The sequence below is a fragment of the Bombina bombina genome, chromosome 1, assembly GCF_027579735.1.
Source record: "Bombina bombina isolate aBomBom1 chromosome 1, aBomBom1.pri, whole genome shotgun sequence".
In the NCBI taxonomy this organism is placed as follows: Eukaryota; Metazoa; Chordata; class Amphibia; order Anura; family Bombinatoridae; genus Bombina; species Bombina bombina.
Genome location: NC_069499.1, coordinates 930,441,795 through 930,468,843, shown reverse-complemented (window position 1 = coordinate 930,468,843; position 27,049 = coordinate 930,441,795). Strand labels below are relative to the sequence as shown.

At 39.5% G+C, this 27,049-nt stretch overlaps 1 protein-coding gene across 1 annotated transcript in view; it reads left to right on the top strand.

Annotated features, from left to right (window-relative positions):
- The first annotated feature begins 6,326 nt into the window (after positions 1 to 6,326).
- CCM2L (CCM2 like scaffold protein) overlaps positions 6,327 to 27,049 on the top strand; it is a 141,868-nt gene continuing 121,145 nt past the window's right edge. Inside the window, exons 1-5 of the mRNA XM_053699420.1 lie at positions 6,327 to 6,555; positions 6,658 to 6,837; positions 11,446 to 11,613; positions 12,427 to 12,510; positions 17,714 to 17,897. Of these exons, the coding sequence (XP_053555395.1) occupies positions 6,538 to 6,555; positions 6,658 to 6,837; positions 11,446 to 11,613; positions 12,427 to 12,510; positions 17,714 to 17,897 (634 nt within the window). The 5' untranslated portion in view covers positions 6,327 to 6,537. The remainder of the gene's footprint in view (positions 6,556 to 6,657; positions 6,838 to 11,445; positions 11,614 to 12,426; positions 12,511 to 17,713; positions 17,898 to 27,049) is intronic.

Here is a 27,049-nt window from a genome sequence, read left to right as displayed (position 1 = left end):
TAACTAAGGGTGAATATAAATCTTTTTTATCTTTAAGTTAAACCTTTTAAAGTGAATGTAAATTTTGATGCTAAAGTGCCCGGTTTTTACATTTTTTATTAAAAACAGGGGCACTTTAATTCATCAAAATTTACATTTCACTCCTGTTGTGAAAAAAATACCTTTTAATCTTCACAGCAGCTCCAGCTTCCTCCACCCGTTGCAAAGCCTCTTCCTGGGTCTAAAATGAGGAATCTGGCTTCCTCCAATCATGGCGTTGAATCAGACACTGATTCCCCAGAGGGGGAAGCTGTGATTGGAGGATGACCCATCCATTATTTCTGACATCAGAAATGGCTTGCGACGAGCGGGGGAAGCTGGAGCTGCTGTGAAGATTAAAAGGTAAGTTTTTTTTCACAACAGGAGTGAAATCTAAATTTTGATTAATTAAAGTGCCCCTGTTTTTAATAAAAATGTTAAAAACCCGGCACTTAAGCATCAAAATTTACATTCACTTTAAAAAAAAAAAAAAGGATTGACAGTCCTCAGAGGGTGCGCTAGTGTTGGATGTTGATTGTAGTGATGAGACACCGAACTTGATGGCAGCACTCCCGATAGCCAGAAATCCATCCGGATTACTATGGTAGAAGGGAGAGAAAGAAGAGAGGCGCCAAAAACATAAAACAGTATCGTTGGTCGAACAGAATAAAATTCCCACACGATAAAGCTTCACCCCGTAGCACCAGATACTCACAAACAAAGCGGCACAGATGGCGTGCCTCTAAGCGCAGATCGGGACTGTTCTGGGTCGCCCGACAGACACACCTCGACTGATGTATGTCACCCAGTGACCTCCAATAGGCAGCCGGCAATTCAGGTAGTTCCGTAAGGCTCCGAACAGCCAAGTACCGCTGTGAGTATTAGAGCAGGGTTCAGCGTGGAGCACAGAGGTTCTCTCAGTGAAGTAGAACTGAAGAAGAAGAGAATTGGGCCCTCGGACAGACTGCGTGGAACCTGAGATTGTGGAAGTAAAAAAAAAAAAAAAAAGATGTGTGCAGAATTATCCTGCTCAGCTGAGGTCCTCTCAGCACTGTGAAGCTTATGTTGGGTGTGGCTCAGGTGAGGGCAAGAGCTCAGGTCTAGGCCAGAGAGTAAGATAATTCTGCACACAACATCTTTTTTTTTCTACTTCTACAATCTCAGGTTCCACGCAGTCTGTCCGAGGGCCCAATTCTCTTCTTCTTCTTCAGTTCTACTTCACTGAGAGAACCTCTGTGCTCCACGCTGAACCCTGCTGTAACACTCACAGCGGTACTTGGCTGTTCGGAGCCATACGGAACTACCTGAATTGCCGGCTGCCTATTGGAGGTCACTGGGTGATGTACATCAGTCTAGGTGTGTCTGTCGGGCGACCCAGAACAGTCCCGATCTGTGCTTAGAGGCACGCCATCTGTGCCGCTTTGTGAGTATCTGGTACTACAGGGTGAAGCTTTATCGTGTGGGAATTTTATCCTGTTTGACCAACGATACTGTTTTATGTTTTTGACATTCACTTTAAGTAAGAATATGTGAGAATATCATTCAGTGTACGGTTTGCCATATGTTTGCATCACTGGAGCAGTTACTTCAGGGATCATATCTCTGTGGAAAGTGTGATCATAGTCTTTCTTTAGAAGCTTATATTAGAGTTCTGAAGGAACGAATTGCAACACTGCATAATATTCAGACACTTGAAAGGGAAATGAATGACTGAGCAGGTTGTTCATGGTTCTAGCAGTGAGAATTGAGGGGATTCAGACGGGGAGACCCCAGGAAGTAGCTGGGTCACAGTTAGAAAGGGAAGTATGAGTAAGCAGAATAGATAGGCCAATTCTGAGCTTGTACACTAAATAGATTTGCCAGATTGAGTGAAGATGTTGGAGATATCGGTTCAAGTTTGGCAATGTCAATGAAGGATATTCTGTCTAATATAATGAGCAGTCCTTCAGTCATGGAAGAGGAGCCTACAAGTCTGGGCCTGAGACAGATGTTGGTTGTAGGAGACTATTATTAGGAAGGTTGATAGGGTAATTTTTTCATCCAGATCCCTTAAATAGAACAGTTTGGGATCTTCCAGGGGCATATTGTGGATAGTATTGACACATTTTTAGAGGGATCTTGGTCTAATCCCACAGTCATGGTACATATTGGCATTAATGACAGAGTCAGCAGGAGATGGTGTGTCCTAAAAAATGACTTCAGAGAGTTAGGTATTAAACTTAAAGTGAGGCCCTCCAAGGTAGTATTTTCTGAGATATTACCTGTGCCATGTACTAACCCTGTAAAGCAGAAGGAACTAAGGGCAGTAAATTCCTGGTTAAAAACATGGTGTAAAAATGATGAGGGGTTTGACTTTTTAGAGCACTGGACTGACTTTTCACTTGGATACAATTTGTACAGTAAGGGTGAATTAGATCTGAATGACATGAGTTCATGTGTGTTGGGGGAGAAGATTGTAGCATGTTTAAATAATTTTTTAAACTTGGGAGGGTCTGTCCAAACATAATAAAACTGACAGATCAGTCTGTGAATATGACACACATGGGGGTCTATTTATGAAGCAGCAGATGCTGCCTCCGACCCACTTTGCTTCAGTTCCGGCTGAAGCGGAAGTTATGAAGCAGCGGTCCTAAGACCGCTGCTCCTTAACTCGTCCGCCACCTCTGAGGTGGCGGACAGCAATCCGCCCGATCGAATACGATTGGGTTGATTGACACCCCCTGCTAGAATCTCTGCAGGGGGCGGCATTACACCAGCAGTTCACAAGAACTGCTGGTGCAATTATAAATGCCGACAGCGTATGCTGTCGGCATTTATTGATGTGCGGCGGACATGATCCGATAATGGACCCCCTAGAATATCGCAAGTAATGGGGGACAGAAGGGTACACTTAGGAAATAAAACATTACAAAGTTGAAGAAAGAGCACCAGGTAGCAGCAGAAGCAGATGAAAATTACATGTATGACAGCAAATGCAAGAAGCATGACAGGGAAGCTGGAGCTCTTAGCTGCAGAAGAGGATTATGATATTATCAGTATAACTGAAACCTAGTGGGACGATTCACATGACTGGGCAGTTAACTCATAGAATTATACTTTATTTAGGGGGGGAGCAGTAATAAAAGGGGAGAAGGAATTTGCATGTATATTAAACCTGACCTTAAACCTGCAATAAGGGACAATAGTTACCATGATACAGGTGATAATGTAGAGACACTGTGGGTTGAAATAAAGAGTGGAGAAAAAAAATATTACAAGCAACATGCTACAAGCCCCCAACATTACTGACACGGAGGAAACTCAAATGCTAATACAAGTAGGAAAGGCTGCTGTGATTATGGGAGTTCTTAACTACCTGAAAATAAACTGGGCCAATGAAAGTAGTAAGAGAGCTAAGGGAGATTTTAAAATGTTCTCAAAGTTAACTTCATGTCACAATTAATAGAGGAGCCAACTAGGAATATATTGGATTTAGTACTATCAAACAATACAGAAATAATATTGAACATATAAGCCAAAAGGACATTTGGGTAACAGTGATCATAACATGATAACATTTTAAATTACTCACCATAAGCAGTGTTATAAGGGTTTCAACCAAGACTTTTAATTTTATGAAAGCAAAATTCAATGATTTAAGGAAATAGTTAAATAATATAAATTGGGACAAATTATTCTCTAATAAAAATACAGAGGATAAATGGATACATTTTAAATCTTAAATGTGTTAAGATAAATTAGGAAATAATGTAGGGCATTTAAAATTTTCAAAGAAAATAGTACAGGCGCCACATTCCAAATATATAAAATATGTAACAAAGCATTCAAAAAAGCAATCAAATTATCCAAAATTGAAATTGTAAATGCTTGTAAATGGTTGTAAATGCTTCTCTGGGATCCCCTTTGTTCAGAAAAAGCAGACTTATATGGCTTTGGCGTTGCTTTATGGTAATTAGAAGGCCGCTAAATGCCACTGCGTACCACACGTGTATTATGCCCAGCAGTGAAGAGGTTAACTAGGGAGCATGTAGGGAGCTTGTAGGGATAATTTTAGCTATAGAGGCCTATTTAACAACGGTCTGTTGGACCTGATCCGACAGTGCGGATCAGATCCGACAGACCTCGCTGAATGCGGAGAGCAATGCGCTCTCCGTATTCACCACTGGTGCAACACCGCCCCCTGCAGATTCACTGCCAATTGGCCGCCAGCTGGGATGTGTCAATCAACCTGATCGTATTCGATCGGGTTGAATTGTGGCGATCTCTGTCCGCCTGCTCAGAGCAGGCGGATAGGGTTATGGAGCAGCGGTCTTTAGACTGCTGCTTCATAACTGCTGTTTCTGGCGAGCCTGCAGGCTCGCCAGAAACACGGGCCCTCAAGCTCCATCCGGAGCTTGATAAATGGGCCCCATAGTGTAGTGTAGTAGACAACCCCAAGTATTGATCGAGGCTCATTTTGGTATATTTCATGCCACCATTTCACCGCCAAATGCTATCAAATAAAAAAAATGTTCACTTTTTCACAATTTTAGGTTTCTCACTGAAATTATTTACAAACAGCTTGTGCAATTATGGCACAAATGGTTGTAAATGCTTCTCTAGGATCCCCTTTGTTCAGAAATAGCAGACATATATGGCTTTGGCGTTGCTTTTTGGCAATTAGAAGGCCGCTAAATGCCGTTGCGCACCACACTTGTATTATGCCCAGCAGTGAAGGGGTTAATTAGGTAGCTTTTAGGGAGTTTGCAGGGTTAATTTTAGCTTTAGTGTAGAGATCAACCTCCCACCTGACACATCCCACCCCCTGATCCCTCCCCCACCCCACAATTGTCCCCATCATCTTAAGTACTGGCAGAAAGTCTGCCAGTTAATAATGTTTTCGTGCTGTTTTTTCCATATGTTCTTCCTTGCTGCTAATTTAAGATCAAACAAATATATATATATATATATATATATATATATATATATATATATATATATATATATATATATATATATAATTGTCAGTCAAGGCACAACGGGCAAGAAAACTCTTGGTACCCCTATGTGCCTGTGGAAGCGCAAATTTCTGGCAATATCAGTCTCTTCTTGGTGCTGTGCCTTGGATAAAGCAGTTAAAAAAAGAAAGTACTAAATCACAAGCTGTAAAAGAATGTATGATAATGCTGTTCGCCTATGTATGTTTGGTGAAATATAAAACACACAATTTAAGGCTCAAAACAATGATAAATATGAAACTGGGCGTATTTGTAGGTCGGGCTGTGAAATTACGCCTATTACTAATGTATATTGGTACACTCGGGAGCGTGCCCGTGCGCCTAGGTAAATGCAAGCGGAGTGCAAAGAAGTTTCTTTCAGATTCGCGCAATTATAGGCGCAGAATGCTTATATAAATATGGAGATATGATCGTATGCATAGTTTTGGGCGCAATTGCGGGCGGATTACTTTGATAAATCGCCCCCTATGTCTTGAAAGAGGCATTGATGCAAGGGAGGAAAGCATAATTCTGTCACCATATATCCCTGGTAAAACCTCACCTTGAGTATAGAGTAAAAAAAAAAGACACTTCAAAGTAAGAAAAAGTTCAGAGAAGGGCTACAAAACTATTAAGAGGAATGGAACATTTAAACTACGAGGAGAGGCTATCCAAACTGGTTCTGTTTTCTATAGAAAAAAGGCGCTTGAGAGGTGTCATGATTACTTTATTTAAATATATTCAAGGCCCATATATAGAGAGGGTGGAAACTCTGTTTATTTCAAGGAAATTGTTAGCGACATGAGGTCACAATTTAAGGCTGGAGGGAATGAGATTTAATCTACAGCAACATAAATGATTTTTTCACTGTAAGAAGAATCTAATTGTGTAACTCATTGCCTAAGGAGGTAATGAATGCCAATATCTTAGATAAATTGAAACATTACTTTGATACATTTCTGGCTAGAAACAGAATTCAGGGATATGTTTGTGTTAAATGGGTCACCTTTTAATGGTATTAAATTAAGCTTAATTGGAGCTTTTATTGTAAATCAGTTAGGATCTGTATAGGTTGAACTTGATGGACTTCTGTCTTCTTTCAACCTCATCTACTATGTTACTATGTAATATCATGGAAAGCTGAAGCCTATCATTGTGCCTAGCTGTATCTGCTATTGATAATACACATGTACCTTTTATGTCACTGTCTGCAGAAGTACATGCTATCTCATGCACAGTAATCTGACACTACATACACAGCCCCATTTGTCACTGTGCTCTGCCCCCCCCCCCCCCCAGGTTACTTATCATTTGGGTCAGTGGCTGGTTCCTGCCCTGAGCTGGTGGAGTTTCCTTTGCATGAAAATAACAAAGGATATGAAGGAAACAGAGGAAGAGGTGGGAGTGTAAACTAGGGAGAATAGGAGAATAAGAGGGGCAAAAGAGACTAGGAAAAAGAGAGAGAGATGGCTGTATATACTTAATATTAGACATACTGGGACTACAGAAAAAAGAGAAACTACAAAAAGAAAATGGAAACAAAATGCTGCATGTAAAAAAGGTTAGAATAACATCCCTGACAAAGTGTAGAAGCAGATTTATCAGAGTGCAATAACTTAATAAATCCAGTTATCTTGTCTACCTAAAGTATTATTGCTTTAAGACAACAATATGGGATTGCGAGAAGGAAGAAGGCAAAGAGTTATTTATGCATTTATTGCATGAAATACAAGAGAGGAGACCAAGAGCAAAGAAGAAAAGAGAAGGGGAGGAAAAAAAGATACAAACCGCGAAACGTACATTACTGAGCAGAATGGATCAGCAGCCAAAAAAGGGAAAGAAGGTGCACAGCAGGCTATGTTTAAATATATTTGTACTGTATGTGATATGTGTGTAAGTACATGTGAGAGTGTATATATTTGTACTGTATGTGATGTGTGTGTAAGTACATGTGAGAGTGTATATATTTGTACTGTATGTGATATGTGTGTAAGTACATGTGAGAGTGTATATATTTGTACTGTATGTGATATGTGTGTAAGTACATGTGAGAGTGTATATATTTGTACTGTATGTGATATGTGTGTAAGTACATGTGAGAGTGTATATATTTGTACTGTATGTGATATGTGTGTAAGTACATGTGAGAGTGTATATATTTGTACTGTATGTGATATGTGTGTAAGTACATGTGAGAGTGTATATATTTGTACTGTATGTGATATGTGTGTAAGTACATGTGAGAGTGTATATATTTGTACTGTATGTGATATGTGTGTAAGTACATGTGAGAGTGTATATATTTGTACTGTATGTGATATGTGTGTAAGTACATGTGAGAGTGTATATATTTGTACTGTATGTGATATGTGTGTAAGTACATGTGAGAGTGTATATATTTGTACTGTATGTGATATGTGTGTAAGTACATGTGAGAGTGTATATATTTGTACTGTATGTGATATGTGTGTAAGTACATGTGAGTGTATATATTTGTACTGTATGTGATATGTGTGTAAGTACATGTGAGTGTATATATTTGTACTGTATGTGATGGTGTGTGTAAGTACATGTGAGAGTGTATATATTTGTACTGTATGTGATATGTGTGTAAGTATATGTGAGAGTGTATATATTTGTACTGTATGTGATGTGTGTGTAAGTATATGTGAGAGTGTATATATTTGTACTGTATGTGATATGTGTGTAAGTACATGTGAGAGTGTATATATTTGTACTGTATGTGATATGTGTGTAAGTACATGTGAGTGTATATATTTGTACTGTATGTGATGGTGTGTGTAAGTACATGTGAGAGTGTATATATTTGTACTGTATGTGATATGTGTGTAAGTATATGTGAGAGTGTATATATTTGTACTGTATGTGATGTGTGTGTAAGTACATGTGAGAGTGTATATATTTGTACTGTATGTGATATGTGTGTAAGTACATGTGAGAGTGTATATATTTGTACTGTATGTGATATGTGTGTAAGTACATGTGAGAGTGTATATATTTGTACTGTATGTGATATGTGTGTAAGTACATGTGAGAGTGTATATATTTGTACTGTATGTGATATGTGTGTAAGTACATGTGAGAGTGTATATATTTGTACTGTATGTGATATGTGTGTAAGTATATGTGAGAGTGTATATATTTGTACTGTATGTGATGTGTGTGTAAGTACATGTGAGAGTGTATATATTTGTACTGTATGTGATATGTGTGTAAGTACATGTGAGAGTGTATATATTTGTACTGTATGTGATATGTGTGTAAGTACATGTGAGAGTGTATATATTTGTACTGTATGTGATATGTGTGTAAGTACATGTGAGAGTGTATATATTTGTACTGTATGTGATATGTGTGTAAGTACATGTGAGAGTGTATATATTTGTACTGTATGTGATATGTGTGTAAGTACATGTGAGAGTGTATATATTTGTACTGTATGTGATGTGTGTGTAAGTACATGTGAGAGTGTATATATTTGTACTGTATGTGATATGTGTGTAAGTACATGTGAGAGTGTATATATTTGTACTGTATGTGATATGTGTGTAAGTACATGTGAGAGTGTATATATTTGTACTGTATGTGATATGTGTGTAAGTACATGTGAGAGTGTATATATTTGTACTGTATGTGATGTGTGTGTAAGTACATGTGAGAGTGTATATATTTGTACTGTATGTGATATGTGTGTAAGTACATGTGAGAGTGTATATATTTGTACTGTATGTGATATGTGTGTAAGTATATGTGAGAGTGTATATATTTGTACTGTATGTGATGTGTGTGTAAGTACATGTGAGAGTGTATATAGTTGTACTGTATGTGATATGTGTGTAAGTACATGTGAGAGTGTATATATTTGTACTGTATGTGATATGTGTGTAAGTACATGTGAGAGTGTATATATTTGTACTGTATGTGATATGTGTGTAAGTACATGTGAGAGTGTATATATTTGTACTGTATGTGATATGTGTGTAAGTACATGTGAGAGTGTATATATTTGTACTGTATGTGATATGTGTGTAAGTACATGTGAGAGTGTATATATTTGTACTGTATGTGATATGTGTGTAAGTACATGTGAGTGTATATATTTGTACTGTATGTGATATGTGTGTAAGTACATGTGAGAGTGTATATATTTGTACTGTATGTGATGTGTGTGTAAGTACATGTGAGAGTGTATATATTTGTACTGTATGTGATGTGTGTGTAAGTACATGTGAGAGTGTATATATTTGTACTGTATGTGATATGTGTGTAAGTACATGTGAGTGTATATATTTGTACTGTATGTGATATGTGTGTAAGTACATGTGAGTGAATATATTTGTACTGTATGTGATATGTGTGTAAGTACATGTGAGAGTGTATATATTTGTACTGTATGTGATATGTGTGTAAGTACATGTGAGAGTGTATATATTTGTACTGTATGTGATATGTGTGTAAGTACATGTGAGAGTGTATATATTTGTACTGTATGTGATATGTGTGTAAGTACATGTGAGAGTGTATATATTTGTACTGTATGTGATATGTGTGTAAGTACATGTGAGAGTGTATATATTTGTACTGTATGTGATATGTGTGTAAGTACATGTGAGTGTATATATTTGTACTGTATGTGATGTGTGTGTAAGTACATGTGAGTGTATATATTTGTACTGTATGTGATGTGTGTGTAAGTACATGTGAGAGTGTATATATTTGTACTGTATGTGATGTGTGTGTAAGTACATGTGAGAGTGTATATATTTGTACTGTATGTGATGTGTGTGTAAGTACATGTGAGAGTGTATATATTTGTACTGTATGTGATGGTGTGTGTAAGTACATGTGAGAGTGTATATATTTGTACTGTATGTGATATGTGTGTAAGTACATGTGAGAGTGTATATATTTGTACTGTATGTGATATGTGTGTAAGTACACGTGAGAGTGTATATATTTGTACTGTATGTGATATGTGTGTAAGTACACGTGAGAGTGTATATATTTGTACTGTATGTGATATGTGTGTAAGTACATGTGAGAGTGTATATATTTGTACTGTATGTGATGTGTGTGTAAGTACATGTGAGAGTGTATATATTTGTACTGTATGTGATATGTGTGTAAGTATATGTGAGAGTGTATATATTTGTACTGTATGTGATGTGTGTGTAAGTACATGTGAGAGTGTATATATTTGTACTGTATGTGATATGTGTGTAAGTACATGTGAGAGTGTATATATTTGTACTGTATGTGATATGTGTGTAAGTACATGTGAGAGTGTATATATTTGTACTGTATGTGATATGTGTGTAAGTTTATGCCTGTACATAGGTAAGTGTTTCTTTTATGTGTATGTTTTGTACTTGCAATATATATATAGGGATACCTCTTTTTACTTTATTGAGCTTCACAGATATTGCTCTTTTTACAAATTGAAGGTTTGTGGCAACCCTGTCCGTGCCAGTTTTCCAACATATATACACATATAAATGCATAAATAAACATGAATACATATATATACATATATATATATATATATATATATATATATATATAGTGATAGATCCAAGTGTGTTTATTTGATAAATAGAAAGATGTATTTATCTTACTGTATTCTGGTTCTATTCCTTGTCTATTTCATAGTGGTTTTATGGCTATTCTCTGAGTTTACCTTGTGCTTTTGGGAGGATAGAATTTACAATCTTTATATGACCACTGTGAAATTAAGGCTGACGTTTGGTTGCTAGTTCTGCTGTAGACCTGACGTGAATACTGCCCATACGTTTATACAACATAGTTGTGCTTTGCCTTCATTGACTCCCTGCTGTCATTCCTGCCTTTCTATTAGTTATAAGTTTTTTTTTTTGTGTCTGGTAGAATTATTTGTAGATCTGATATGGTGATTTGTGACACAGTGTTTATATAGGAGATTACATTACCATTGTTCTAAAGAAGTATGTTTAGGGTTATATACATTAAGAACCCCCCATCCCAGAACAGTGTTGTTAGCTGTGCTTGTAAACTAGTTACTTATCACTATGAACAAATGTATATATATATATAGGTGCGGTTGAACATTTTATTGCAATAATTCCTTGTTGACCATAAGCTATTGACAGATTTGACTACAAATGTTTGCAATAGAAAATATTCACCCCATCTAGGTAAAATTAAACATATGAATATAAAACAGCACAGTTAAACTTACTAGCACAAGTAAGAAATTAACTAAAAAGGTTGAAATTCCAGTGTTTGCATGTTTAAATAAATGTATATCCACTAATCTATATATGTGAAGCATATGCTTTTTTTTTATGTAAAATTGAAATCTAATTTATACCAACTATTCTTGATGTGTGCATCACTTTAATCTTTTGTTTCCTTATTTCCTGCCTTAGATATTTTCTGTTTTTTACCTTTCTAGGCCTTGGTTTCTCCTATTAAACGTTTAGTGTTCCCAAAATCTGCTCGGCGCACAGCAGTCAGGGGCACAAGTTACAGGCGCCCTCTACACTCTGTACCTGTAATGCCCCCTGACTATTTATTAGACCCTCAAATCCTATTGCATGATTATGTTGAGAAGGAAGTAAAGGTAAGAGATATATGTCTAGAGTGTAAGTGATAAGAGGTGACAAACTTAAAGGGACAGTATACACTCATTTTCATATAACTGCATGTAATAGACTCTACTATAAAGAATAGGATGCACAGATACTGATATAAAAATCCAGTATAAAACTGTTTAAAAACTTACTTAGAAGCTCTCAGTTTAGCTCTGTTGAAAAGGTAGCTGGAAAGCCCACTGCAAGTGGGAAATAAGACACTCCCCCCTCCCCCTTCTTTTGCATATGAAAAGACCCTTTACACAAACAGGAGCAAGCTGGAGAAGGTAGCTGACGTTATTCACATAAAACTTTGGGGCTTGGTTAGGAGTCTGAAAATCAGAGCAATATTATTTAAAAATAAGCAAAACTATAAATTTAAAAAAAAAGAAAAAAAACTTTATGGGCTTTATAAATAGATCATCTACAAAACATTTATGCAAAGAAAAAAATGAGTGTATAATGTCCCTTTAACAATCCACTCACATTTTCTGACAATCTGCTGTCATTGTAGTGCTTAATCATTATTTTTCTAATGAAACTTTGCTTTATATCAGCAAGTAAATCGTAATTGCTGACATACAGTATGGATTTATGAGAAAAATGTGACTTTAATGTTTTTTTTACACGTCCCTTTAAAAAAGATACCATCATTAGTACATAATTATAAGAAAAATATAATGACATATATTTATGGGAAGTTCCCTATAATTATCACAATAGTTTACTTTTTTTTTACTCCAATTTTTATTTAAAATGAGTGAGTAATTAGCAAAAAATATTTATATCCATTTTCTTCGCAGTTCTTAGGTCACCTGAGCTGGGTGGTGTCCTCTCTCAATCCATCAAGTCGTGATGAAATACTGCAGCTTCTTGATAAAGCCAGGGTAAGCCCAGCACACTAACCAAACTCTACAGTAATCAGATACCCTAATTCAGAATAAATGCCCCTTGCACTATTAATATGCTACCATACATGGTATGCCTCCATTAATCCAATATCACATTCACAGTAAAGAGTACCCAGTTGAGGCTAATCACTGCTTATTCATGATGTATGCCTATATAAGTTAAGATACTCCACTTATCAGGCGCTGTTTACCTATCTATCACCTAGATTACGAGTTTTGCGTTTGTGTTTTAACGCTGAAAAGATGTCCATTTCAGAGTTGAAACAGCAACGCAGCCATTACAAGTCTTGTCGGTATAGCTGTACCGCAAACCTTTTGGCCTGTACCGCAACATCAGTCCTACACACGTAAAAATTAAGTTTTTTCATGGGACTTCCATAACGCAGCCATTACGAGTTTTGCGGTGAGGCTAAAAAACTGCGTTCCAGCCTATACTAAGATCCGTTCCGCAATCTAAAATCAGTAGTTATGAGTTTTACACTACAAATCTGTTACATAAATCTTATCACTAAACTGCTACAAAGTACACTAAACACCCATAAACTACCTATTAACCCCTAAACCGAGGCCCTCCCACATCACAAATACTATATTTAAGTTATTAACCCCTAATCTGCCGCTCCCGACATCGCCACCACAAAAAAAATTATTAACCCCTATTCCGCTGCTCCCCGACATAGTCACCACTATAATAAAGTTATTAACCCCTAAACCGCCACCCTCCCACATCGCAAACAATATTTAAATATTATTAACCCCTAATCTGCCGTCCACCCACATCGCCCCCACTATACTAAAGTTATTAAGCCCTACACCGCCGCCACTATTATAAACCTATTAACCCCTAAACCGTAAGCCCCCCACAACGAAATATACTGAAGTAAACTATTAATCCCCAAACCGAAAGCCCCCCACATCGCAATAAACTAAATTAAACTAGTAATCCATAAACTTAACGCCCCCTAACTTTAGATTAAAATTACAATTTCCCTAATTTAAATTACATTAAAACTTACCTGTCAAATTAAAATAAATAAGTTTAAACTAACAATTAAGCTAATATAATTATTAAATTAAAATTAAACTTACTACCAATTAAATAAAACTAAACTACACATTAAAAAAATCTTAACACTACTCTAAAAATTACAACATTATCTAATTACAAAAAATAACAAACACTAAATTATGAAAAATAACAAACGAAATTATCCAAAATAAAAAAGAATTACACCTAATCTAAGAGCCCTATCAAAATAAAAAAGCCCACCCAAAATAAAAAAAAACCTAGCCTACAATAAACTAGCATTAGCCCTTAAAAGGGCCTTTTGTGGGGCATTGCCCTAAAAATATCAGCTCTTTTCCCTGAAAAAAAAATACAAAGACCCCCCAAAGGTAAAACCCACCACCCAACCAACCCCCTAAAATAATAAACCTAATTCTAAAAAAAACCTAATCTACCCATTTCCCTGAAAAGGGCATTTGTATGGGCATTGCCCTTAAAAGGGCATTTAGCTCTTTTGCTGCCCAAACCCTAATCTAAAAAAAAACAACCAAAAAACCCTTAAAAAAAACCTAACACTAACCCTTGACGATCCACTTATAGTTTTTGAAGTCCCGCTTGAACGATCTTCATCCAGGCGGCGAGAAGTCTTCATCCAGGTGGCCTCTTCTATCTTCATCCAGACGGCAAAGTCCTCATCCAGACGGCCTCTTCTATCTTCATCCAGGCGACATCTTCTATCTTGATCCTGGTGGCGTGAAGCGGGTCAATCCTGAAGACATCCGGCACGGAGCATCCTCTTCATGCGGTCGCTGCCGTACACTGAATCTTCAATGCAAGGTACGCGATTCAAGATTGCGTCCCTTGCATTCCTATTGGCTGAAAATTTTGAATCAGCCAATAGGAATTAGAGCTGCTAAAATCCTATTGGCTGTTCAAATCAGCCAACAGGATTTAAGCAGCTCTCATTCTATTGGCTGATTCGAATTTTTCATGAATTTTTAATTAAGATAGAAGAGGCTGTCTGGATGAAGACTTCTCGCCGCTTGGATGAGGACTTCACCGCCTGAATGAAGATAGAAGAGGCCACCTGGATGAAGACTTCTCGCCGCCTGGATGAAGATCGTTCAAGCGGGACTTCAAAAACTGTAAGTGGATCGTCAGGGGTTAGTGTTAGTTTTTTTTAAGGGTTTTTTGGGTGGGTTTTTTTTTAGATTAGGGTTTGGGCAGCAAAATTGCTAAATGTCCTTTTAAGTGCAATGCCCATTCAAATGCCCTTTTCAGGGCAATGGGTAGATTAGGTTTTACTTTATTTTTATTTTGTGGGTTTGGGGGGTGGGGGGTTGTATACTGTTAGGGGGTGTTTGTTTTGTTTTGTAGCAAAAGAGCTGTTAACTTTAGGGTGTTTTTTTATTTTTTTTAATGTTAGGTTTTAGTGTAAGGCAGCTTAGGTTTTATTTCACAGGTAAGTTTGTATTTATTTTAGCTAGGTAGTTAGTAAATAGTTAATAATTATTTACTAACTAGTCTACCTAGTTAAAATAAATACACACTTACCTGTGAAATAAAAATAAACCCAAAGCTAGCTACATTATAACTATTAGTTATATAGTAGCTAGCTTAGGTATTATTTCACAGGTAAGTATGTATTTAGTTTTAAATAGGAATTATTTAGTTAATAATTGTAACTTTTAGTTTAGCTCTATTTTAATTATGTTAAAGTTTGGGGGTGTTAGGTTTAGGGTTACGTTTAGGGTTAGGGTTACGTTAGGTTTAGGGGTTAATATAGTTTAATTTAGGTTGTTGTGATGTGGGGGGCTGGCGGTTTAGGGGTTAAAAGGTTTATTTAGTGGTAGTGATGTGGGAGGCCAGAGGTTTAGGGGTTAATACCTTTATTAAGTGGCGGCGATGTCGGGGAGTGGCGGGATAGGGGTTAATAACTTTAATATAGTGTGGGCGATGTTGGGGAGCTGCGGAATAGGGGTTATTAACTTTAATATAGTATGGGCAATGTTGGGGTGCGGCAGAATAGGGGTTAATAACTTTAGTATAGTGGTGGCAATATCGGGAGCGGCAGATTAGGGGTTAATCGTTTTATTTAGGTGGCGGCAATATTGGGGACAGCAGATTAGGGGTTAATAACATTATGTAGGTGCCGGCGATGTCGGGAGCGGCAGATTAGGGGTGTTTAGACTCAGAGTTTATGTTAGGGTGTTAGGTTTAAACGTTAGTTTTTTTTCCCCATAGACATCAATGGGGCTGCGTTACGGAGCTTTTCATTCTGCGATCGCAGGTGTTAGACTTTTTTTGCCCCCTATTGATGTCTATGGGGGAAGTTCGTCAAAACAGCGCTTGTATTGTGTGCGGTATGGAGCTCAACACAGCCATATCGCACGCACAAGGCGGCTGTTTGAAAACTTGTAATGGCTGCTCTATAGGGGGTTAAATAATGCAACTTTTATTGCGTTTGTTATTTTCCCTATAGCGAGCATAACTCATAATCTAACTGTATGTTAAGGAATATTCCATTTATCAGATTCTCCATTCCAGGATATGACCCTTCCACTCTCATTACACCTGGATCTGTAATAAGATCTGTCACTACTGAGACTTTTCAATGCAATCCTGTAAATTATCTAGTCCCCATTTTGGGTAAGAACTTTGACTTATCTCCCCATCAGACGAGGAGCCCTCTACTAGACACAGCAACAAATGACAACCTAAGTGCTACAATAAGTTAATACTTTATATAACGACCACCCCAATATTAGAATTCCCCAGAAATCTGAATTGAGTTTCCCATCCCTTGTATCAGGCTCTGCCATTGAAATAATATATTTATGTCAATATGGCACTGTTTTCTGAGTAAGGGCTTCCCACCTTTCATGTATCTTATAAAGAATAATGTTCCTTCTTTAAATCTTTGTCCAAAATTAACACCAAGATTACAAGTTTTGTGCTATACCGGGTGCGTAAATAACAGGAAAAAAAAGCGGTATCACACTTTCCATAGCGCTGCCATTAGAAGTTACTGAAAAACCTTTTGTTGTGCGGTATGGTGTGATAAGCTCCATACCGCACAAAACCCAAGGCCTGACGTGCTCGTGCACACTTTCCCCCATAGACATCAATGGAGAGAAAGTGTTAGGAAAAAACTAACACCTGCGATCCTGAAATGGAGATCGCCGTAACGCAACCCCATTGATGTCTATGGGGAAAAGAAAGTTATGTTAAAACCTAACACCCTAACATAAACCCCTAGTCTAAACACCCTTAATCTGCCGCTCCCTGACATTGCCGACACTAAAGTTATTAACCCCTAATTCGCCGCTCCCCGACATCGCTGACACTAAATAAAATTATTAACCCCTAATCCGCCGCCCCGACATCACAACACACTAAATTAAACTATTAACCCCTAAACCTAACACCCCCCTAATTTTAAATTAAATTTACAATATAACTATCTTTAAATAAATAAAATCTTGCCTGTGAAATAAAAAAAAACTAAATTTAAAATATAAAGTAACCTAACATTACTATTTTAAAACAATAAAACTAGCTAAAAATAAAAAAATTACATTACAAAAAAATAAAAACTCTAAAATTACGAAAAATGAAAAACTCTAAGATTACAAAAATTAATAAACGAAATTATCCAAAGTAATAAAAATTACACCTAATTTAATAACCCTATAAAAACAAAAAAGCCCCCCCAAAATAAAAACTACACTAATATGTATGGATCACAGCCGTATAAGCTATAATGCTAGTGTATTAGCCTGACCGAACAACCTGTAATACAGTGGTATGGAAAATCACGCACTGAAACGTCATTTTTTGAGTGCGGAATGGATCTTTGCGTTACAGGCTAAAATGCTTGCGTTATAGCTATACCGCCGCAACTTGTAATATGGGAGACCTGCCATTCCACGTGCAATGGCCAAATTTTCAGCGGTATAGCCGTACCGCACCATACCGCAAAATGTATAATTTTGCCCTACGTTTATAAGAATCACATGCCCATAAAAACAACTCAATTACAAATAAGAGCCTTATATGCAGATGTTTCTTTTCCCAACAATCACAGTGGCATATCCATAATGCAAATCTCACACATCAATGTCCAACATACAGGGGCTGACCCTCACCAAGACTCCCCTATTGTGTTTACAGCAGCTAAAGGAGCTCCCTCTGCACTGCACTCCAGAACAGGACAGCATCCTCAGTATGTCTGCTCGGAGCCTCCTGCTGACCTGGAGAGATAATGAGGAGCTGATCCTGCGTATTCCAACACACGAGATTGCTGCGGCCTCTTATGTTCGGGATGATGCTCTTCACCTGCTCGTCCTCAAAACAGGTGTGAGAGGTTGTCCGTCAGATTATCCATTGCGCTGTCTATATTGTTTTTCAGTGCCATTTGATTTAACAATCCATCTATTGATTTCAACAGTCTACTAGTTTTTCCATAGCTCAGTGTATCATTTGGCTATTAATCTACTGGTAGGTTCCATCAGCTTGCCTATCTGTCAGTTTGTACAGCAGTCTGTCTAGATATTGCACTTGGAACTTTGCATTTAGCATTGCATTAGAAATACAATTTATAAAACTACTGTTTAATTTTGATTGTATGTAGTGTTTGTGAATGGGCTGAATAATGTTATTTAAAGGGACATGAAACCCAAAACATTTCTTTCATGATTTAGATATTTCCAATTTACTCCTCTTATATTTTTTATTTTCTTGGTATCCTTTGTTGAAGGAGCAGTAATGTACTACTGGGAGCTAGATGAACACATTGTTAAGCCAATGCCAAGAGGCATATATGTGCAGCCTCCAATCAGGTCCGGATTTACATCTCAGGAGTAGGCACAAAATCCTGAAGCCCCCCTCACAAAAAATGTGAAAAAAACTGAGGACATTTTATTATTATTATTATTATTTTTTATTTCTTTTATTTTTTATTTTCTATTTTCTGTAGCATAAGTGTCCCCCCCCCCTCTCAATCATTAGTTAGGGCACCCCAAACCCCTTTTCTGTAGTATAGCTGCCACATCCCTCCCTGTCCCTTTATTTATTTTTTTATACACGCACTCATATGCAAACACACCACACATACAGGCACTCATTTGCACGCACACCACACATGCACGCACACCACACATACACACACTCAAATGCACGCACACCACACATACAAACACACCACACATACACACTCATATGCACGCACAACAGACATACAACACACTCTCATATGCACACACACCACACATACACACACTCAAATGCACGCACACCACACATACACACACTCAAATGCACGCACACCACACATACACACACTCATATGCACGCACACCACACATACACACACTCATATGCACGCACACCACACATACACACACTCAAATGCACGCACACTACACATGCACACACTCATATGCATGCACACTACGCATACACTCACACCACACATACACACACTCATATGCACACAAACCACGCATACACTCACACCACACATACACACACTCATATGCACGCACACCACGCATACACTCACACCACACATACACACACTCATATGCACGCACACCACACATACACTCACACCACACATACACACACTCATATGCACGCACACCACGCATACACTCACACCACACATACACACACTCATATGCATGCACACCACACATACACGCACTAATATGCACGTACACCACACATACAAACACACCACACATATACACACTCATATGCACGCACCACGCATACACGCACACCACGCATTTACGCACACCACACATACATGCACACCAAGCATACACACACACCACACAAACACGCACTCATATGCATGCACACCACACTACACGGACACATACATAATTGTGAATGCTTTATTTTGTTTTTTGTTTTTAAAAAAAATCGCCTAGATTACGAGTTTTGTCGGTAAGGCTGTGCGGTGCTAACGCGCAGTTTTCCCTCACCGCTCACCTACAGACAACGCTGGTATTACGGGTTTTTAGAAACCCGGCGTTAGCCGCAAAAAAGTGAGCGTAGAGCAAAATTTAGCTCCACATATCACCTCAATACCAGCGCTGCTTACGTTAGCGGTAAGCAGGTAAAACGTGCTCGTGCACGATTTCCCCATAGGAATCAATGGGGCAGAGCCGGCTGAAAATAAACCTAACACCTGCAAAAAAGCAGCGTAAAGCTCCTAACGCAGCCCCATTGATTCCTATGGGGTAACACATTTTATGTCTACACCTAACACCCTAACATGAACCCTGAGTCTAAACACCCCTAATCTTACACTTATTAACCCTTAATCTGCCGCCCCCTACATCACCGACACCTGCATAACATAATTAACCCCTAATCTGCCGCTCCGGACACCGCCGCCACCTACATTATACTTATTAACCCCTAATCTGCTGCCCCCAACATTGCCGAACCCTACATTATATTTATTAACCCCTAATCTGCCACCCCCAATGTCGCCGCAACCTACCTACACTTATTAACCCCTAATCTGCCGCCCACAAAGTCGCCGACACTATATTAAAGTTATTAACCCCTAAACCAGTCTAACCCTAACCCTAACACCCCCCTAACTTAAATATAATTTAAATAAATCTAAATAAAATTAGTATCATTAACTACATTATTCCTATTTAAAACTAAATACCTATAAAATAAACTCTAACATAGCTACAATATAACTAATAGTTACATTGTAGTTATTTTAGGATTTATTTTTATTTTACAGGCAACTTTGTATTTATTTTAACTAGGTAGAATAGTTATTAACGATTTAATAGCTACCTAGTTAAAATAAATACAAATTTACCTGTAAAATAAATCCTTACCTAAGTTACAATTACACCTAACACTACACTATAATAAAATTAATTACCTAAACTAAATACAATTTAATACAATTTAAAAAAATTATCTAAAGTACGAAAAAAAACAAACATTAAATTACAGAAAATAATAAAATAATTACAAGTTTTTTAAACTAATTACACCTAATCTAATCCCCCTAATAAAATAAAAAAGCCCCCCAAAATAATAAAAAGCCCTGCCCTATACTAAATTACAAATAGCCCTTAAAAGGACCTTTTGAGGGGCATTGCCCCAAAGTAATCAGCTCTATTACCTGTAAAAAAAAATACAATACCCCCCCAACATTAAAACGCACCACCCACACACCCAACCCTACTCTAAAACCCACCCAATCCCCCCTTAATAAAACCTAACACTAACCCCTTGAAGATCACCCTACCTTGAGAAGTCTTCACCCAGCCGAGCCGCAGTCCTCAACGAAGCCGGGCGAAGTGGTCCTCCAGACGGGCAGAAGTCTTCATCGAAGCCGGGCAGAAGTCTTCATCCAGGCAGCATCTTCTATCTTCATCCATCCGGCGCGGAGCGGCTCCATCTTCAAGACATCCGACGCGGAGCATCCTCTTCCAACGAAGTCCAACTGAAGAATGAAGGTTCCTTTAAATGACGTCATCCAATATGGCGTCCCTTCAATAGAATTCTATCAGCCAATCGGAATTAAGGTAGAAAAAATCCTATTGGCTGATGCAATCAGCCAATAGGATTGAGCTTGCATTCTATTGGCTGATCCAATCAGCCAATAGAATGCCAGCTCAATCCTATTGGCTGAAGACAAAAGGTTGTAAAATCTTCTCTTGGATTTGTTCAGAAATAGCAGACATGCAAAGCTTTGCCATTACTTTTTGGTAACTAGAAGGCTGCTAACTGCAGCTGCACACCACAATTCTTATATTTCTCGCAACTGAAAGGGTTAATTAGTTAGCTAGCAAGGGTAATATTATAATAATGGTGTAGGTATTACCCTCCCACCTGGCACCTCTCAATAAACTGATCCCTTTTTTTTTTTTTTTTGCTTTTTATGGATCCCTCCTCAACCGCCCACCTCCCTCCCAAACGGCTCTCTAACTATCCCCCTCTCACTAGTAACAGACATATTTGCTACTTGCAGCTGTCTGCCAGTACCCATCTTATAGTAATTGTATTATTATTTTTGAAATGATTTATTCATAAAAATGTTATCTGCAGTGTAGGGATTATCTGTAGTGTAGGGAGCCCCCCTCCAAGAGATCATTCATAGCAACTCCCCTCCCGCCTGTCATAGCCCATTTCTTTAGCGTAGGGATCCCTCCCGAAATCTTTTTTCTGTAGCATAGGGAATCCTCCCCTTCCTCCCATCCACCTCCTCATCCTCGATGAGCCGCCCACTCGCTTCCCTTCTTTTCACGGCATCACTGCAAGCCAATACAACAGAGTGTCACTGTCTGTATCAGCAATCTGCCTTGATATGGCGATGGAAGAATGACCAGTTCTTCTTTACTATATGAAGGCAGATACTGTACCTTCAGCCCCTGGCTACAGTCTCCACTTTAACAGCTGGCAGCGTGGACCGCAGCATGAGCCAGAATGTTGGACATAGGTACTACATCAACACAGTGCGCTAGGTAAAGTACTGTGTGACATAGTACCTATCTCCATATGGCTTAAGGGTTTAATCTGATCAGGATTTCAATACTCTGACTGGTAAAAAAGCCTGTTACCTGGCCCATACATCAAAGGGCCTTTCTATCCTGGTGTGCTACTAAGGAATACCTGGTTTTAAGGGTTCTTCAGGGTCCTCTATGCAACTGTTATCTTGGAAGGTTCTACTCTTCTTGGCCATTTATTCATCCAGGAGAGTGCCTGAGCTTTCATGATTTTCCTGTGATCCACCTTACCTGATTTTTCATTCTAAGAACCAACTATGCCTTTCTTACTAAGGTAGTCTCTTCGGATAATATTAAACAGGGAATTATGGTTATATCTTTATTCCCAGTTCCCAAGAACTAATTTACACACAACCTAGATTTTGCAAGAGCATTTACATTTTACATTGAGACAACAAAGTATTTCAGAAAGTTATTTTCCTTGTTTATTTATTTTTTCGGATTCCCAGACCTCACAAGGGTCAGACAGTTTTACCAGTTACATTAGCCACTTAGCTTAAGGCATTCATTAAAAATATATATTTGGTTGCGGGGAAAGCTCCCCCCAAGCACATTACTGCTCATTCCACTAGAGTTGTTGCTACTTCTTGGGCCTTCAGGAATGAGGCTTCCTTTGACCACATTTGTGAAGCAGCTACTTGGTCTTCCTTAAATAATTTTACTAAATTTTACCACTTTAAAGTGTATGCAGAGGCAGCTTTTGACATTTTGGTGGCCACTGTGCCTGTTTAGTAACATATCTGTCTTTTTTCCTGAAGTATTTCATGGTGGTTTGATAGAGTTTACTGCTTACCAATGTTTCTATAGGACCCCACATGTGATGGCTTGTGTACACTCATCATCTTATAAAAGAAAACAAAAAGTATGTTTACCTGATAAAATAATTTCTTTCATGCTGCCCTTTATTTGATCTGGCGTGTTAGGTGTTTTAAATAGTAGTGGGAGTAAAATACACTTTATTTAACAAATATGCTTGAACAAACGTTACTTTGGGGTTAAATAAAAACAGAGAAGCGCTCAACCTGGGAACGAACAATAGCATAATAGCTTGTTCTGTGGCTAGTTACCACCCTAGAAGCAGCCTCTTTTTGCTCAATATGTGCCTTTCACAGAGAAGAACTTTCCTGTAGCATATCAGTCTGATCCTGACTTAACAGTGCAGTCCAGCCCCGAAATACCAGGCAATCCCTCTCTGAACGAGAGAAACGGCAAAACCCCAAACGTACGTTTCGGCCTATTGTGGGCCTCGTCAGTGAGGTGCAGCCATATCCCTCTAGGCACACTGAGCAACGGGTCCACGTCTGGATTCCCGCATCACACTTAGGGAGACTTCCCCAAGTGTCATAATTTGCATAAATAAAACCAGAGAAGCGCTCAACCTGGGAACGAACAATAGCATAATAGCTTGTTCTGTGGCTAGTTACCACCCTAGAAGTAGCCTCTTTTTGCTCAATATGTGCCTTTCACAGAGAAGAACTTTCCTGTAGCATATCAGTCTGATCCTGACTTAACAGTGCAGTCCGGCCCCGAAATACCAGGCAATCCCTCTCTGAACGAGAGAAACGGCAAAACCCCGGACGTACGTTTCGGCCTATTGTGGGCCTCGTCAGTGAGGTGCAGCCATATCCCTCTAGGCACACTGAGCAACGGGTCCACGTCTGGATTCCCGCATCACACTTAGGGAGACTTCCCCAAGTGTCATAATTTGCATAAATAAAAACAGAGAAGCGCTCAACCTGGGAACGAACAATAGCATAATAGCTTGTTCTGTGGCTAGTTACCACCCTAGAAGCAGCCTCTTTTTGCTCAATATGTGCCTTTCACAGAGAAGAACTTTCCTGTAGCATATCAGTCTGATCCTGACTTAACAGTGCAGTCCAGCCCCGAAATACCAGGCAATCCCTCTCTGAACGAGAGAAACGGCAAAACCCCAGACGTACGTTTCGGCCTATTGTGGGCCTCGTCAGTGAGGTGCAGCCATATCCCTCTAGGCACACTGAGCAACGGGTCCACGTCTGGATTCCCGCATCACACTTAGGGAGACTTCCCCAAGTGTCATAATTTGCATAAATAAAAACAGAGAAGCGCTCAACCTGGGAACGAACAATAGCATAATAGCTTGTTCTGTGGCTAGTTACCACCCTAGAAGCAGCCTCTTTTTGCTCAATATGTGCCTTTCACAGAGAAGAACTTTCCTGTAGCATATCAGTCTGATCCTGACTTAACAGTGCAGTCCAGCCCCGAAATACCAGGCAATCCCTCTCTGAACGAGAGAAACGGCAAAACCCCAGACGTACGTTTCGGCCTATTGTGGGCCTCGTCAGTGAGGTGCAGCCATATCCCTCTAGGCACACTGAGCAACGGATCCACGTCTGGATTCCCGCATCACACTTAGGGAGACTTCCCCAAGTGTCATAATTTGCATAAATAAAAACAGAGAAGCGCTCAACCTGGGAACGAACAATAGCATAATAGCTTGTTCTGTGGCTAGTTACCACCCTAGAAGCAGCCTCTTTTTGCTCAATATGTGCCTTTCACAGAGAAGAACTTTCCTGTAGCATATCAGTCTGATCCTGACTTAACAGTGCAGTCCAGCCCCGAAATACCAGGCAATCCCTCTCTGAACGAGAGAAACGGCAAAACCCCAGACGTACGTTTCGGCCTATTGTGGGCCTCGTCAGTGAGGTGCAGCCATATCCCTCTAGGCACACTGAGCAACGGGTCCACGTCTGGATTCCCGCATCACACTTAGGGAGACTTCCCCAAGTGTCATAATTTGCATAAATAAAAACAGAGAAGCGATCAACCTGGGAACGAACAATAGCATAATAGCTTGTTCTGTGGCTAGTTACCACCCTAGAAGCAGCCTCTTTTTGCTCAATATGTGCCTTTCACAGAGAAGAACTTTCCTGTAGCATATCAGTCTGATCCTGACTTAACAGTGCAGTCCAGCCCCGAAATACCAGGCAATCCCTCTCTGAACGAGAGAAACGGCAAAACCCCAGACGTACGTTTCGGCCTATTGTGGGCCTCGTCAGTGAGGTGCAGTCATATCCCTCTAGGCACACTGAGCAACGGGTCCACGTCTGGATTCCCGCATCACACTTAGGGAGACTTCCCCAAGTGTCATAATTTGCATAAATAAAAACAGAGAAGCGCTCAACCTGGGAACGAACAATAGCATAATAGCTTGTTCTGTGGCTAGTTACCACCCTAGAAGCAGCCTCTTTTTGCTCAATATGTGCCTTTCACAGAGAAGAACTTTCCTGTAGCATATCAGTCTGATCCTGACTTAACAGTGCAGTCCAGCCCCGAAATACCAGGCAATCCCTCTCTGAACGAGAGAAACGGCAAAACCCCAGACGTACGTTTCGGCCTATTGTGGGCCTCGTCAGTGAGGTGCAGCCATATCCCTCTAGGCACACTGAGCAACGGGTCCACGTCTGGATTCCCGCATCACACTTAGGGAGACTTCCCCAAGTGTCATAATTTGCATAAATAAAAACAGAGAAGCGCTCAACCTGGGAACGAACAATAGCATAATAGCTTGTTCTGTGGCTAGTTACCACCCTAGAAGCAGCCTCTTTTTGCTCAATATGTGCCTTTCACAGAGAAGAACTTTCCTGTAGCATATCAGTCTGATCCTGACTTAACAGTGCAGTCCAGCCCCGAAATACCAGGCAATCCCTCTCTGAACGAGAGAAACGGCAAAACCCCAGACGTACGTTTCGGCCTATTGTGGGCCTCGTCAGTGAGGTGCAGCCATATCCCTCTAGGCACACTGAGCAACGGGTCCACGTCTGGATTCCCGCATCACACTTAGGGAGACTTCCCCAAGTGTCATAATTTGCATAAATAAAAACAGAGAAGCGCTCAACCTGGGAACGAACAATAGCATAATAGCTTGTTCTGTGGCTAGTTACCACCCTAGAAGCAGCCTCTTTTTGCTCAATATGTGCCTTTCACAGAGAAGAACTTTCCTGTAGCATATCAGTCTGATCCTGACTTAACAGTGCAGTCCAGCCCCGAAATACCAGGCAATCCCTCTCTGAACAAGAGAAACGGCAAAACCCCAGACGTACGTTTCGGCCTATTGTGGGCCTCGTCAGTGAGGTGCAGCCATATCCCTCTAGGCACACTGAGCAACGGGTCCACGTCTGGATTCCCGCATCACACTTAGGGAGACTTCCCCAAGTGTCATAATTTGCATAAATAAAAACAGAGAAGCGCTCAACCTGGGAACGAACAATAGCATAATAGCTTGTTCTGTTGCTAGTTACCACCCTAGAAGCAGCCTCTTTTTGCTCAATATGTGCCTTTCACAGAGAAGAACTTTCCTGTAGCATATCAGTCTGATCCTGACTTAACAGTGCAGTCCAGCCCCGAAATACCAGGCAATCCCTCTCTGAACGAGAGAAACGGCAAAACCCCAGACGTACGTTTCGGCCTATTGTGGGCCTCGTCAGTGAGGTGCAGCCATATCCCTCTAGGCACACTGAGCAACGGGTCCACGTCTGGATTCCCGCATCACACTTAGGGAGACTTCCCCAAGTGTCATAATTTGCATAATTAAAAACAGAGAAGCGCTCAACCTGGGAACGAACAATAGCATAATAGCTTGTTCTGTGGCTAGTTACCACCCTAGAAGCAGCCTCTTTTTGCTCAATATGTGCCTTTCACAGAGAAGAACTTTCCTGTAGCATATCAGTCTGATCCTGACTTAACAGTGCAGTCCAGAGGAAAAATTGCCTGGTATTTCGGGGCTGGACTGACCTTACTTGGCGGGATCAGACTGATATACTTCAGGAAAGTTTTCTTCTGTGAAAAGCACACTGGTCTAAAAGAGGCTGCTTCCGGGTGGTAAATCGCCATAGAACAAGCCACTGAGCTGTTGTTCATTCCTGGTAGAGCGCTTCTCTCTTCGTATGCAAATTATTATGACCCTGGGGAAGTC